This window comes from Pungitius pungitius, chromosome 13 (genome assembly GCF_949316345.1).
Source record: "Pungitius pungitius chromosome 13, fPunPun2.1, whole genome shotgun sequence".
NCBI classification, from domain to species: Eukaryota; Metazoa; Chordata; class Actinopteri; order Perciformes; family Gasterosteidae; genus Pungitius; species Pungitius pungitius.
The window spans coordinates 13,462,353-13,477,540 of NC_084912.1; the positions used below are offsets into that span (position 1 = coordinate 13,462,353).

Genomic DNA, 15,188 nt, shown 5'->3' on the forward strand with positions numbered 1-15,188 from the left:
CATGATGAAAAGCCTCCCGCCGAGTGACTGGAGACTCGCAGTCAGAAGAAGACTGCAGGCTGCACACTGACGACTAGAATGTTAAAAGATTCATGGCACCAACTCTGGGCCAGATAGATGTAAGCCGCGGACGCAGCTTTTTGTTTGGTATCTTCCTTCCAGGATGTTTAGGGAGAGCGCAGTGTGGGAAATGAGAGCTCAAATGTGCTCCGTGGACGTTTTGTGCATTGACGCGTGCTGCCAAGTACCTAAAGAGGAGGTACAGCAGCCATTCGGGGTCCGAGGAATATTGAATACTGCACCATGCCGCCACGCTCGAGAACGCTGTCGATTTGTAGGTTTACTTCCGTAATGACAAATCCACAGAGAATTCTCACCAAGGCCCCGTTGCATCCCCCGTCACACACTGTGACATTAGAATTGTAAAGTCATGCTGTATAATCAGCACAGTTGTGCTTTCTTTTCTTGAGCCAGTCGGCCAGCTGCGATCAAAAGGCCGAGGCACAACAACTCCACATCAATCACCAAGGAGCTCCACGCTGCCTCGGCACTCACACTATTCATGCTTGAGCGCACAATACGGGAGGCCCCCTCATTCTGTCAGTACAGATCAGGTGAGCGTGCACATACGAGATGCATGCACACATTACGTGTGGTAAGGGAGGACATGGGGTGATGCTATTTTCAACCCCTTCTCTCTTCCTGTTTGCATTCTTCCATTACATTTTTTTGTTGTCTTTAGGGAGGCTGATCATATCAAATATGTGGGAATAACAACGTTGTGTGGAAGACAGAAATGACCATTAATCATGGTAGGATGTTTATGTAGCTCTCGTGCTCTATTCTTCATGCACCTTGACATTTCCCTTGTTACAACAAGCGTCTCGTCAGACACCTGCTCATTAGCTTCTCTGTGTAACGAGCAGGGGTTATAAGTAAGAGAATTATAAGGGAGGAAATTGTATGTCTCTTGTGTCTCTTCCGCCTGAAGGATGGGTGGATGAAGACGGTCCTGGAAGGAATCAGTAAACACCTTCAACGTCCCAAAGTGAGACTTTGACCTGCAGTGTGGACATGACCCACTGTGCTGATTCATTACTTTCCTATGTACTGTTCCTAATGTAATAACAGTAACATGTTACAGGTTTTGTGTTCCCTCACATTAAGTTTAGTGTTTCTGCCAATATTCTGGCAACAACAGTGAGTGTTTCACGTTATTTTGTTTCAAGTTACCCGTTGTCATATAGATTACAACTAGAGAGCAGAAACCATTGGCAGGGAAAACGTTGGATCGCCTTCCCTCCCAGGCGCATTTTAAATATGTACAAAAGAAAATCCCCATGAATGATCATTTAGTGCGTTACTGTCTTATGACACACAACGAGGTTTGGGGAAACACTCTGCAGACACTACACAAAAGGCCGTCTCTTGCTTTTATTACTCAGTCTCCCTTTACAGACTGAGTTGTCGCACCAGAGGCTGTGAGCGCTGCTGCTGTGAGCAGTTGGCGTTCCTGGGTTGAAGCTGTGGGTATTGATCTGTGGTCATTGATCCCAGCACGGCTGCACTTGTCGTTGAACCAGTGATGCCGGGGTTACGGCTCAGTTAGCTGCACTGTCACTGCTCTCCCGCTGCGCCGGAAAGAATGCGGCAAAAAGCACTCGGATTGACTCTGCGATCGACCCCCATCGCTCAGATTGCGTTGCTTTGTGACAGACGAGGCATTGTATGATACAATGGATGTGTTATCAGTCACATGGCTACAGATTCAACCACATGACTACGGTTAAAATCACAGCGACGGACTTTCTCAATCGGCCTTGACAGCAGTCGCTGAGAGAGAAGTATTTCTTTTTTGCTTTCATAATGTACGTAAGAGGTGATTAGAGGTATATTGAGATTTTGGTCTTAAAAGTGGCTTTTCTGTATACCGTGGTCTTAATTCTAAGAAGACAGACATCTCTGATTAGCTTTCAAATCCAAGCCATATCAGGACCAATCACCGGCCTACCGTGTGCTCGCAGGTGTATTAATATTCCATGTTTCCTGCAGTGATCGTATCTGATGTGTTGGCATGTGAAGCTGCTACCTTGACACTTCGTCTCGTCTTGTGTCGAGCGTCTTTCCCTTCAAACCGTGTCACAGAAGCTTTGAAGAGTCAGGCCATCACGTCTTTCCAGCTGATGGAAACCAGCAAAAGAAACACATGATCCACTGTAAGGAGCTTCTGAACTGTCTGTGTATGTGATGAATGATTAAAGATATCTCAACACTCCAATTAGAAATGTAAGTAATGGTTGTCAAGCTTTCAGACCGAGGACCACACTCACAACATGTTCTTCTGGTCAATGCTCCTATGAGATGTTCACTGAAACAACCCCAAATATGCGTGGCCATGGTTGTTTTGTGTTTTGTAAGCACGGTATAGAAAATGACATCATTATGGTGAAGCTACTTAAGGCTGTGTATTGGCAAGCAGGAGACTCTAAAGTCGCAATGTTGTGGTACATACAGTCATCACCTGAAAATGTAAAAATTGATGGGGAGTCTACTATGTGCATCACATTATATTGATAACGCAGGCAAATTGCACACAATCTACATTCAACATTTTCATTATAACATTATAAGTAAAAGGTCTTTGTGAGGAGACAGCGAGCACTGTGTCTTGTTGTCAGTGCGTCAGTCGGCGGTACCCTCCACTGGAGTTTCCCATGATTCCACAGGTTTCAGCGGAGGTTGCAGTGCAGCCGCCATTTCTCCTGCCTGGCGCCTTGTCGTCAAGGGGCAGCGCCAGTCGGTTGGCATACAGGGGGGAGTGGGATAAGTGGGGTAAATGTTTCATAAGTTCTCAGTTGCAACAATTTTAGTAAAAAAAATTCCACGTCCCATAATGTTGGATCAGGGGACTTCGTGACTTTGTGTTCATCCAGTTATACGTTGTCACTTCGCCCTTACCTGTCCCACTTCTGGAACAACGGTTGTGTGTCAGAGAGCTTAATTCTGATGTCAAAGAATAGAGGATTTCTGTCTTTGTATTTGTGATATTGGGCTGTACAAAATACATTTTGTTGAATGTATTTACGTCACATTTTATATCTCAGAGCAGGACTGGAACCGAGAGAAGGGATCCAAAAAAATAAACCAGACCGGCCCATCTGAGTACTTAAGCCCCTTTTTGGGGAATTGAAAACCAGCGGCTGACACAATTTCTCTGATGTGGATTTGAATTGTATTGTATTTTAATTTTTTCTATTATGTCACAATTATTTTGCAAAATAAATTGTTCGTCATGCCATCAAAAAGTCGCTGTTGATTTGTTCAATCCCCCCCTGTTCCACAACGACCCAACACAGTCAGACGCATTAGCCCTGATCAGCTGGTACCGTAGCAGCCTCCCACTCAACTGTGCTCAGCATCATTCAGCCATCACCCCGCTGCCTGTGGATCACTTTGACAGCGACACTTTTAAATGTGTTTTCAAAAAAAGAAAACTCTTAATTTACATTTTTTATTTAAGTGTGGCAAGTTTCACATTTTAGGGCAATTGTCCAGTTATTGTGACCCATCTATGTCCAGCCAGCATAGTGAATATTCATCTATGAATCACATCTTCCTCAATAAGCCGGGTAAAAACATTTTCAAGTATATATTATTATTATTATTCTCTACTATTAATATGGAATTTGTTCCTGCTGTTACTGTACATTAATCATACTCATACTGTAAATAACGATAACACAAACAATAATGTAATATCAAAATGCTGTACAAAAAGAACAGGTTATACAGGAAATCAGCTGAGAAAGACAGTTCATACAGCATACAGATCAACATAAAAAATACAAAAAAGGCACTTAAGAATATCAGATACACACACACACACACACACACACACACTTGTACATATATTTATGTACACACACATTATAATTTCAAATGCGTGAGCCCATGTTATCACCTGAAAGGTTACCTTTACAATTATATCAGATAAACCTGGCTGGGGGAGCCATGTTGAGACCTTACTGGCTCTCAATAAACGGGAAGACCTGCTGACAGGAAATCAGGAAGAAGTGTTCGAATCCCCATCACATGCATCACTGCTGTCGTGCTCCACTCGGGGCATTTTCATTTCACTGATATCTCATCTATTGCAACCAGGAACTCAAACCGTGTTCCAAGCCTTGACTCTTGAATTAAACAAAATAGGCTGAAGTCGTCTGTGTACACATTTTTCTTAAAAACTGACACACAATCTCTGATACGATGACGGCGCTGATGTGTTTTTTTTTAACACCCTGTAAGAGGTGAGGAAAACATCTGCTTCACTTTTTGAACATCCGCTAGCCCTATAAAAGGTGGGAGGGTTGCTGTAGTACTTTATGTTTTCATTTAGTGACTCCTGCCCCCTTAATAGGAAAACCTCAAAGGCAAAACAGATCCGTAATGAATGCAGATCTGTTTCTAAATGTTTAAATGATTGCACAACAGGCCTTTTGCCTTCCAGATAGATCCGATGTTGAGCCTTTGTTTGCACTCTCCCAGTGGACCTCCGAGGTGCCGGTCAGAGTTTACAGCTGAGTAACGACGTCACTAAAAGCCTTGACATTTAGTCAAGTCTTGTTTTTGCATCTATACATTTGTACGATTTTCAAAGGTGCGTGTGTGTCTCGGGGGGGTTTTGCCTTCAACTTATAGACGGTAGAATTGCACAGACAATACACCTCGAGCTGTGTCTGCTAACATCAAAGACAAGGTGAGGATCTCAAGTCGATCTAAAGTAAAACAATGCAGTATCAATGTATTGCTTTGACAAAGTAGCCCGCCCTTTAATCTTAAGAGCTTTTCACCTGATTTAGGGAGAGGGAAAAAAACGAATCTTCCTGATCTTGCCCTTCACATTATAATTCTCACTTTACAGCTTTCAGCCACCTTCTTGTAGTGGAGAATAGCAACAGGGCTGTTGCCCAAGAACTATTGCAATGACCAACATGCCATTCGGCAACATTTGGATCTAAAATGTTCTTCAGCATCTGGAAGCACAACTCTGGAACTTTCTTTGATGAAAGCAGCTTACAGCTTGTCAAATAAGGCAATCGTCCGTCTAATCTTCTGAACCACAGCCCTAGACGAGGAAACGCCTGGCTGTGCACGTTTAGGTCTTCATTGATGTGAGGATTTGGTCCAAAGTATGACCTCTGACCTCCACCTGCATGTCGACCCCACTCTGCTTTCAGCCGCGTCTAACGGATTCCCCTGCAATAAAATAGCGTCATGTTTGTTAACAATAAGCCCTGAAATTGAATTATTATGGCCTCCTTGACTTTTACTTAGCGGCCAGAAGCTTCAGAACTCTACTAAAACAAAGTGTTTGTTTCCTTCACATTAAAACCTATTACTTTTAGAAACACCTGTTTTCTGCCGTCCACAGCAGAGAACCACTTCCACCGGAGCCCCTACAAAAGAACGACGTCATTGTGCTCGCTCCTCTCTCGAGGGCCCGCCGCCATCAGCGCACTAGAGCCGAGTCCCGCGGCCAGGTCCAGGGACGCCCCGGCCTCATAGGAGGACACGACAGTCCCGATGCCACCGGTGCTTTCCTCCCCCCTGCGCTGCTGCTCTGGTGTCGGAGCGGGCGCTCTGATCCCGCTGCTCCCAGAACCTACGCCGCCACCACCGGCACCAACACCGCCTCGCCGCTTGGGTGGCGGCCCCCAGAGGAAGGCGTGGGCGGGTCTGTAGTGCTGGCGGGCGTAGCGGAGCAGGCGCCGGCGGGTGGCCGGGAGGCGGATGGTGTAGACAAAGTACTCCAGGGCGCTGTGCAGCATGTTGGGAAGCGTGTTGTGGCACAGCGACTCCTCCAGGAACAGATGGACCAGCGGGGCCTTGAAGGCCTCGTAGCCCAGCTCGCCCAGAGACTTGAGGATGCGAGTGATCCGCAGGTAGTTGTGCTGCGACCTTGGGAGAACAAAGGAGAAAATTGAAAAATGTCTTCCGTTAAAAAGGCCAATAACAGTCTTCTAAAGGACCACTTGTATCAGTGATAGATGAGATATCTCATCGTACTGAATGCGACTGTATAGGGATTTTCACACTACGTAAACAGGGCTAGAAGTAGATAAAAACTATTTTTAAAATTTAAATCTGAAAGACCACCAACCAATTGACATCCAGCAATTACCTTTTACTATTAAAACGGTATACTTCACCAGCCAACGTTGGTACCTGTATCCATGGTAACATGGTAACTGCCACCAGCAAGATACCAACTAGCTTATGAGATTAAAATGAAAGCAACATTTTTTGCAACCCTATCCAAAGTATAGAGATAAAGAAACATTGATGGATGACGTGATTTAGACCTTTGGTTCTGGTGCTGTGAAACGTCCCATCATGCATTACTGTGTGAGCATGTCATGTCTTTTTTCATGGTTAAACTCATGTGCTGAGAACCTCAAGGTTCACCCACAGTTCATAGCTTGTCCATCACGAACGGTTCTAAAGTTTTTCTATGTTGGGTAAAAACAGATGTCTCAGATTTAGAGGGTTAAATGCATGAAAATGACACTATATTTCAATTTAAAAAACTGCAACTGAAATAGACAAAAACGTGTTTGTAATTGTACAATTCAAAAGACTTAAATGTACATAAATATAAATATACTCTTTGAGTAAAAGATCAAACTCCACCAAAACAAAAATGAACACTGCACCTGCGGTGTTGCAATCAGCTGGTTCTGAAGTCGTTGACAATTCAGCCCCTGATTATTTAGAATAGTTTGTTCCTGATGGTGGTTTGGCCTGAGAGCGGTGTACAAACCCCACTTCACCAGATGCAACGGCTGTTGTGAATATTTAATCTGATGTTAAAAGGAAGAGATGGGGAATACAATTGTACCTACAAGCTGCTTTATGGCGGAGAATTTGTTGTTTTTAACACACGGTTTGGATAATGGCAGCCATTAGCAGCGGATGCTAAGGTTTAAGCAGCAGCACTGAACTAGTGCACCCAAAACGATGACATTTTGTTTGTTATTCGGCGAGCAAGCCCAATGAAGCCGTGAAGCCGTGGAGATGGGACGTGAAAGAAACAATTTAAATGTCCCTTTAACCATCTGTTTGTTGACTGAAGGCATGTGGTTCGCATTTGGTTGCTGATAGAACAACCATTAAGTTGTGTGGGGTTTGTAATAGTGGGTGTGCGCTTACTCATTAAGGTGCTGGAAGCGCTGGGGCCAGTTGGAAGCCCGAGCAACATTCCCACTCTTATCCAGCAGTTTGATGCCGTAGAAGTCCAACATGAGGGAATAAGCTGCCAGGAATCGCCGCTTGGCTTCCCGAGTGCTTTGGAATTCCTGTCGGGGTCAAACGCGGCAGATCAGAGGCCAGCGGACGGGTTCGACAATGTCTTTCAGTTTGGCCCCGAACAGAGGGAGCAGATCCACATCAGAATGACCAATTTATCCCGTCAAAACACACCGAATATTTGTGTGTTCGTCGTGAATGTGGTTGTTCCATTTGAGTGACTTTAACTTTAACTTCTCTATTCAGGGGTTATGCCAACATACGGTTGAATAGAATAGAGAACTTCAACTTACAGCACTTGCATTTCTATGGAGCCAAATCCAAAAATGTGAACCTGAAAGTTTAACTTTTGTTGTTGAACATTGAAAAAATACAATACTGTATTCAAAATAAAAATAAGTGGACGAAAAATATTTTCGGGTTGAATATATTTTTGACTTATTATTTATTGAATAAAATATATTTTTTCATTCTTCATTTGTATTTATTTTCTGATACTCACTGTATTATATTTTTTATTCAAAAAAAACGGGCCTGTATATTTTTTATTCAAAAAAATAATAATACAGTCAAGTCATTCTGATGTGGATTTGGCTCCATACATTTCTACCAACAAAAAAAAAACATCATCAGGTTTAAACTTTTAATCTTCTTTGAATGCAGGTTAACTCTATTGCTCGGGCATGACAAACACTCGAGTCCCCGTACGACAATGTCACAATGTGTGTGTGGGTCTTACTTTGATCTCCTCCTGAGTCAGTTCATGTGCGTAGAAGTTGAGCCCTTGTTCTCTCAATGGGAACAACCTGACAGAAAAATAGGGAATATATAGAAACCCACATCAAATGAAATCTGTTTTTCTGGAAGTGATGAAAACACACAAGTTAGTTGCTGCTGCAAAAAAAGGTATTCAGTAATCTCGTGTTTACAAAAAAAACGATGAGGGCCAAAAAACGACCCTGAGGACCTCAGTCAAAAGCAGGATGGAGATGGTCAAAAGCCCCAAAAATGGCAACATACAAAATACAGAACTGGAGGCTTCATAACGGTGGTGTGCACGCCATAAAAGCTTCTGGTTCCTATACATTCCAGTTAAAATGGCTCATAGCACCATACAACAATGGAAATGCACAGAGGAAATGTCTCACCACTGAATGTAGGTGTGATTGTGCTCCAGTTTGTCATAGTCGCCTCTCCACTTTGTCAGAATCTCCTCTACGTAGATGCCTGAGAAGAGACACGACCTAATTAGCTGCCACACAGAGTACCAGTGTGTGTGTGTGTGTGTGTGTGTGTATTTAAATATCGGTTAAACATACTAGTGGTCTTTCTCAGATAGACACAACCTTTAGCCAAACAAAAATGTCCTCTCTCCACAAAGGCAGCAGGTCTGTGCGCTGTGTGTGTGCGCTGTGTGTGTGCAGTGTGTTTGTGCAGTGTGTGCGCCGTGTGTGTGTGCAGTGTGTGTGCAGTGTGTGTGTGCAGTGTGTGTGCGATCTCACCATCGGGTACCAGAGGGATCTTGTTCAGGTAGAAGCGCAGGTTACGGTACTCGTTGGGTTGCCGGGACTTTCTGTAGTTCTGCAATCACACACAGAGCCAACGTGGGTGACACAGTGTGTGTCAGCAACGCATAAACAGCATCTGTCCATTTGCTATCTACATTTGTGGGAATTTTTTTTCTGTATGTGTGTGTGTGTGTGTGTGCATTTACCGGGTAGCTGTGACGGTATTTGTAGAGGTCCCTGGCAGCGTAGAAACTCCTCTTCATCTTTGAAACGGAGTCTGGAGATTCTGCCAGCTGGGAAACAAGAGTAAGAAAGAAGGAAAGAGACTCAGTGCCAATGCAGATTGGAAGAAAAGCCCTGAAACAGATGCTGCACAGCGCTCCTCTGCCATTCAGCTGAACCCAAAGCACCGCCTTAGCTTTTTTTTTTTTTTTAGGTTGAGGGGGCTGTCATCATACATTTCTTTCTAGCAAAGCAGGACAATTCACATCGGCGCTACCGGGCCGTTCCCACAAAAGGATGCTCGAACCTCAATGTGATTCTCACGTCAAATCTGGGTCATGCTGACTTCCCCTGGACAGAAGGGCTCGAGTTACACCGGGCGTCCTCCCTGTTAATTATTTGTTCTCGACTTTAGAAAGCCTTGGACCGTGGTGGCATACATATATTTTAGTTTCCAGGATGCCGGATCACATTTTATTTTATTTATTGTTATATGATGGAGCCTGAGTCCAGCAAAATTAAACAGATTACTGATTATCCATAAATAAAATAACAACAAATGGAAATTGTGCCACACACATATTGTGAGTCCAAGTACAGGGTCAAATAGTCAGAGCAACACTATTTCAACCATATTAATGTAATTCCAGAAGCGTTTTCATGGATTTCTAATACTTTGGTCTAAATTGGTCTGATCAAGCTACATTCACATTAGCACTGTAGGTGTTCCTATTTGAGTTTCACTTTAATGGACCATAATTTACAAAGGGAACATCATCATGCTGTTTTGAGGAAGACTTCAAATGAGAGATTGAGAACATCAACTCATGTTTACTGAGGTACGAAATTAATTGTGAATGTCTTCACTCATCAGAACCGCAGGTTGCCGCCTGGTATACCAGTGTTATTGATGCAGTCTATTGTGTATTTGCCACATCCAGCCACAATTGACCTGATCCCAATATTCACATTACAATCATCAAGCTCCATGATGACTTAAAAAAAAGACCCTTCATAATCAATGACAGATCTCATTCAACCAATATGCAATAGTCCTGTTCATTCAGGGCACAGGGGCCATTACTCATAGGAAACATCATAGAATCAGAGAAACAGGAGGGGGGGAGAAATAAGCAACAACCTTGGATAATTAAGTAACCCACTCGTGGGAAGCATCCAGTCCTCATTCCCATGTTTGCATGCAGCATCGTACACTACATAACATGTCACATCAGCACGAGGCTGCTCGGTTGTCCTTCTGTGTCCCGCCCCCGTCAATAATATCCGCCGCCGGTGGCACATGTCCCGGTTCCGCCCCCCCTTCCCCCTCCCATCTCCCGCATCACCGTACCTGCGGGGACGCGTCCTCGGGGTCTCCCGCGGCGCGGTCGCCCTCCGCCGGGCCGGCGGCTTCGGAGACGCCGCTGTCGTCCGCGGCCGCCGGCTCGTCGCCCTCGGAGTCCGACCCCCACGTCGAGTCGCATTCCTCCACGGTGCTCGGCTCCTTCAAACGCCAGCTGCCCAACAGATTTCCCATTTAAACTACGTGGCTCGCTTCTGGTCTCCTGGACGCTTGCACTTGAAAAACGCTACGGCGAAATACTACGTGGTTCGGTCCATGGAGTCGTGTCGCTGGGCTCGCATCGCCCTCAGAGCGCAGCTTTTTAAATGGCAGAGAGGGGAAATTCCACATCAGCAGCGACGCGCGCGTGGGTATGAGAGGTGATGCGTGTCACACGGCAGCGGGAGGAGGTCTTAAAGCCACACAGCCGGATTGAATAGGTGCCTCGATGGTTGGCAGAAATATCATCATACAATTGTAAAAGGTGCAATGGTCAACTAATTAAATAACAAAAAATATGTGTTTCAGCCATAACTTTGAGTTTCCCTTAAAATACCAAACTTAACGTGACAATTCCTGTCATCACTAAATTGCTCTATCTGAGGGGATGCAATTCAGCACTCCTCGGTTACTTGTGAGGTTGAATGATGCTGCTCAATTGTATTTTTCTTCTGGCTAGTTAAAGTAGGACTGTGATTTTGCTAATACCGGGTTGAGGGAATCTTACATCTAACATTCTCTCTGCTGAGCAGCAAGAGGGTGACTCCTGATGTCACAAAAAGAGGTCTGGTATTATGGAGATCTACATCTTGATGTCCATATGTAAAATGTCTATTGTAATTTTGCTTCTGACACCATTTTTAAACCCATTATTTTTTTTATAAGGTTGCGGACTAATCCCACTCTTCTCTACATCCCTTCGGTTTGGGGCATTAATCGCTCCCCATACAGAGTGCCTGTAACAGCAGCATCAGGACCACAACTGTATCACGTGGCACCGTGACAGAAGAGGTTACTGTATCCTCCTAGTATCCTCCCCGCTGAGAAGATCAATGTCACTCCGGGAACAAAGGGAAAATGTGAAGGTTCTCCTTTAGGACGACCAATGTTTTGCTTGCATGGTTTTAACCAAACAAACAAAATGTGTTGAATTGTTGTCGCGTTGTTCATTTAATTTGACTTTTATTCAAATCATAAAATTATTAAATGTTCTGAGCACACGTAAGTGCCTTCCAAGCAATACATTGGCAAATGTATGGAAACTAAGATACATGAACCTCGGCACAACTCCCTTTTGAGAGTTAGTGTCGACCTTCGAAAGCACAAACGAGTCCAACCCTCCGCAGGCATCTTCTCTTTGGGTCAGGTAGGTCGCCTGGCGACCCCAGCGACGTCGGCGTGGCCCGGTGGTACCCGGGTTCCTCCTGCTCGGGGCTGCTGCTCGTTGGTTTTGAGTGAAACCAAAATATTAGTTAATCGAGACTCCGCGCCTGCGAACAGACAGTTTAGTTTCTGTCCCTGTCCGAAACTATGGGAAGTGTGAGTGAGTGACCCCGCTGACACTGTGACTCACTATGATTCCCTATGACATGATGTGTAAACCAGTCAAAACCCTTCACCCCAAAGCTGCAGCTCCTGTAACAGGTCATATGTGTCCGTTGCTTTAATGCAGGCGGTTCTTATTCTCTGAAATAAATGGAAGTGAATGGTGTGCTTAAGGGCTTGAACGGAGGCCCCTTTCGTTGGACCTTTCCCAGCCACAACATGACAACTCCTGTAGAATTCTTTCAACCATTAACCGGTTATTGTTAAATCAAAGTGTCAGATGAATGTTCTATGTCCTTTGAAAAGTTGTACTACAGAAAAGTAAAAGACAATACCTTACTTTCTAATCTGAGGGATTGGTGAACTGATCTAAATCCAAACGTCGTACCACACAGCCAATGTTTTCTACTGTTGACTTTTCTTTTGAGCTCCAAGATTGTGTCGGAGGAGCTTTCTGCCAGTGAGCTTATTTATTGCTTTCCCTCTGACCCGCTTTCCTCTAATGGGTTCTGGGAACACCACTACAGATCGTTTATTGGCAAATAATAACTCATGCTGTACAGTGATAGTGTGCACTTCCACTGCACGCGCACACACACACACGCACACACACAGTGTCACCTATTTGTTTGGCTGATGGTAAATCTTCTCATCATTTTTGCTTAATCACTCAGCTTGCACTCAGTGAAAATGATGTGACACGGTCATAGCAGCACAGGCGGCATTAGTAAAGCCACCAATAAAATGAGGAATAAATATTCTATATATTATTCAAAGGAAGTGCAAGAAGAGGATGTGTTTATCAGTGCTGTGAAAACATGTAATATTTCTAAAAGACATGTGATCTGCTGTATGACGACACTGCACACTGCACACTGGAGGCCTGTGATCTAAACCAGTTGTTTTTGGTGACGTGTACATACTTTACAGAGTTTAAAACCAGACCACATTGTTTTTTAATCAGTCCTTGCCCAACCCTTACATTGTTGTAGTAGTTGTTACCTAAAGACTTACGTTTTTTAGACTATTCTCGAGTCACTGGAGTAAAGTCTAAAATGACGGATGATGGCATGTGGAAGTTGTAAGTATTTACATTCCACTGGACTGAGTTCCGAGTTGGAGAGCAGCTGGTGGAGCATCTGATGGAGAAAGAAGAAATGTTTAAAAAAAAGAACAGTGCAGCTTTAGTGCTACAATTAAATCATGCCGTGATTTTGATGTGGGCGTTTGGGATCTTTAGATGATATCTGACACTATACACTCACCGGCCACTTTATTAGGTACCCCATGCTAGTAACGGGTTGGACCCCCTTTTGCCTTCAGAACTGCCTCAATTCTTCGTGGCATAGATTCAACAAGGTTCTGGAAGCATTCCTCAGGGAGTTTGGTCCATATTGACATGATGGCATCACACAGTTGCCGCAGTTTTGTCGGCTGCACATCCATGATGCGAATCTCCCGTTCCACCACATCCCAAAGATGCTCTATTGGATTGAGATCTGGTGATTGTGGAGGCCATTTGAGTACAGCGAACTCATTGTCATGTTCAAGAAACCAGTCTGAGATGATTCCAGCTTTATGACATGGCGCTTTATCCTGCTGAAAGTAGCCATCAGAAGTTGGGTACATTGTGGTCATAAAGGGATGGACATGGTCAGCAACAATACTCAGGTAGGCTGTGGCGTTGCAACGATGCTCAATTGGTACCAAGGGGCCCAAAGAGTGCCAAGAAAATATTCCCCACACCATGACACCACCACCACCAGCCTGAACCGTTGATACAAGGCAGGATGGATCCATGCTTTCATGTTGTAGACGCCAAATTCTGACCCTACCATCCGAATGTCGCAGCAGAAATCGAGACTCATCAGACCAGGCAACGTTTTTCCAATCTTCTATTGTCCAATTTCGATGAGCTTGTGCAAATTGTAGCCTCAGTTTCCTGTTCTTAGCTGAAAGGAGTGGCACCCGGTGTGGTCTTCTGCTGCTGTAGCCCATCTGCCTCAAAGTTGGACGTACTGTGCGTTCAGAGATGCTCTTATGCCCACCTTGGTTGTAACGGGTGGTTATTTGAGTCACTGTTGCCCTTCTATCAGCTCGAACCAGTCTGGCCATTCTCCTCTGACCTCTGGCATCAACAAGGCATTTCCGCCCACAGAACTGCCGCTCACTGGATGTTTTTTCTTTTTCGGACCATTCTCTGTAAACCCTAGAGATGGTTGTGCGTGAAAATCCCAGTAGATTAGCAGTTTCTGAAATACTCAGACCAGCCCTTCTGGCACCAACAATCATGCCACGTTCAAAGTCACTCAAATCACCTTTCTTCCCCATACTGATGCTCGGTTTGAACTGCAGGAGATTGTCTTGACAATGTCTACATGCCTAAATGCACTGAGTTGCCGCCATGTGATTGGCTGCTTAGAAATTAAGTGTTAACGAGCAGTTGGACAGGTGTACCTAATAAAGTGGCCGGTGAGTGTATGTTGCTTTATGTCTGAATTTAAGACGTATCCAATATATTTGACGAATATTGTAAATTTTTGATATTCCTAAGAATCAATCACCTTTGTGAAGCACTGTTCACCCCTGTAATCAAAAGCTACAAAAGGTGGAAACTGAAGGCCAAAGTTATATTTGAAGACAATGTCTCCTTTCTGTTGTACCGTATATATTCACCACCAGGGAGCAGTGTTTCCATGGTAACACCGGCCGCCTGTCTCTCGGCCTCCAGGAACAGTCTCTGCATTGCACACACAGGGGGGCTGCTGCTTAAGTGCTGCAGCTGCCAGCGCAGAGACAAGGTCTCTAAGTGAAATGGGCAGCTTAGTATTCCCTGCCTTCCGAGCAGTGTGTGTGTGTGTGTGTGTGTGTAGGTGTGTGTGAGTCTGAGTGTGTTTAGGTGTGTTTCTCCAGGGATTATGTTGGATTCAGTGCAGCCATTAACAGCCTGTTAGCTACCTGAAAGACAAACCGTTACACCTTAAAGTCCATACAATATGTGTGTGTGTGTGTGTGTGTGTGTCTTTCTGATTGCAGACTGGAGTGATGGGAATGGGGTAATTTTGGAGGAACCGATTGCTGAGATGACACTAAAATGTGAGATGAGAAACTGATACAGACACAGTTTACACTCTTAGTTGGGTAATTTAACTGTCATTTTTCCTATCTTTTTGGTATCATGACCTCATTTGACCAGTTTTCTTTTATTTGTCGCTGCAACTTTTAGAGGCCCCCTGCTTATCAAATGGTGTTTGACAAACTGACGC

The 15,188-nt window shown here is 44.4% G+C and overlaps 1 protein-coding gene across 1 annotated transcript; it reads right to left on the reverse strand.

Moving 5' to 3' along the window:
* Positions 1-4,416: 4,416 nt before the first annotated feature.
* ogfrl1 (opioid growth factor receptor-like 1) lies at positions 4,417-10,735 on the reverse strand. The gene is made up of 7 exons (XM_037466419.2): positions 10,387-10,735; positions 9,020-9,106; positions 8,808-8,886; positions 8,454-8,532; positions 8,045-8,111; positions 7,210-7,355; positions 4,417-5,958 (listed from the first exon to the last, which is right to left on the reverse strand). The coding sequence occupies exons 1-7, from the start codon at positions 10,570-10,572 to the stop codon at positions 5,457-5,459; spliced, it is 1,146 nt and encodes a 381-aa protein (XP_037322316.1). The 5' UTR covers positions 10,573-10,735; the 3' UTR covers positions 4,417-5,456.
* Between the last annotated feature and the right edge of the window lie 4,453 nt (positions 10,736-15,188).

Coding starts and splice junctions, on each gene's coding strand:
- ogfrl1 (XM_037466419.2), bottom strand. CDS start 10,572: ATGGGAAATCTGTTGGGCAGCTGGCGTTTGAAGGAGCCGAGCACCGTG. Junction 8,112..8,453: donor AATCACACCTACATTCAGTG/GTGAGACATTTC, acceptor TTTTTCTGTCAG/GTTGTTCCCATTGAGAGAAC. Junction 7,356..8,044: donor TGACTCAGGAGGAGATCAAA/GTAAGACCCACA, acceptor TGACCCCGACAG/GAATTCCAAAGCACTCGGGA.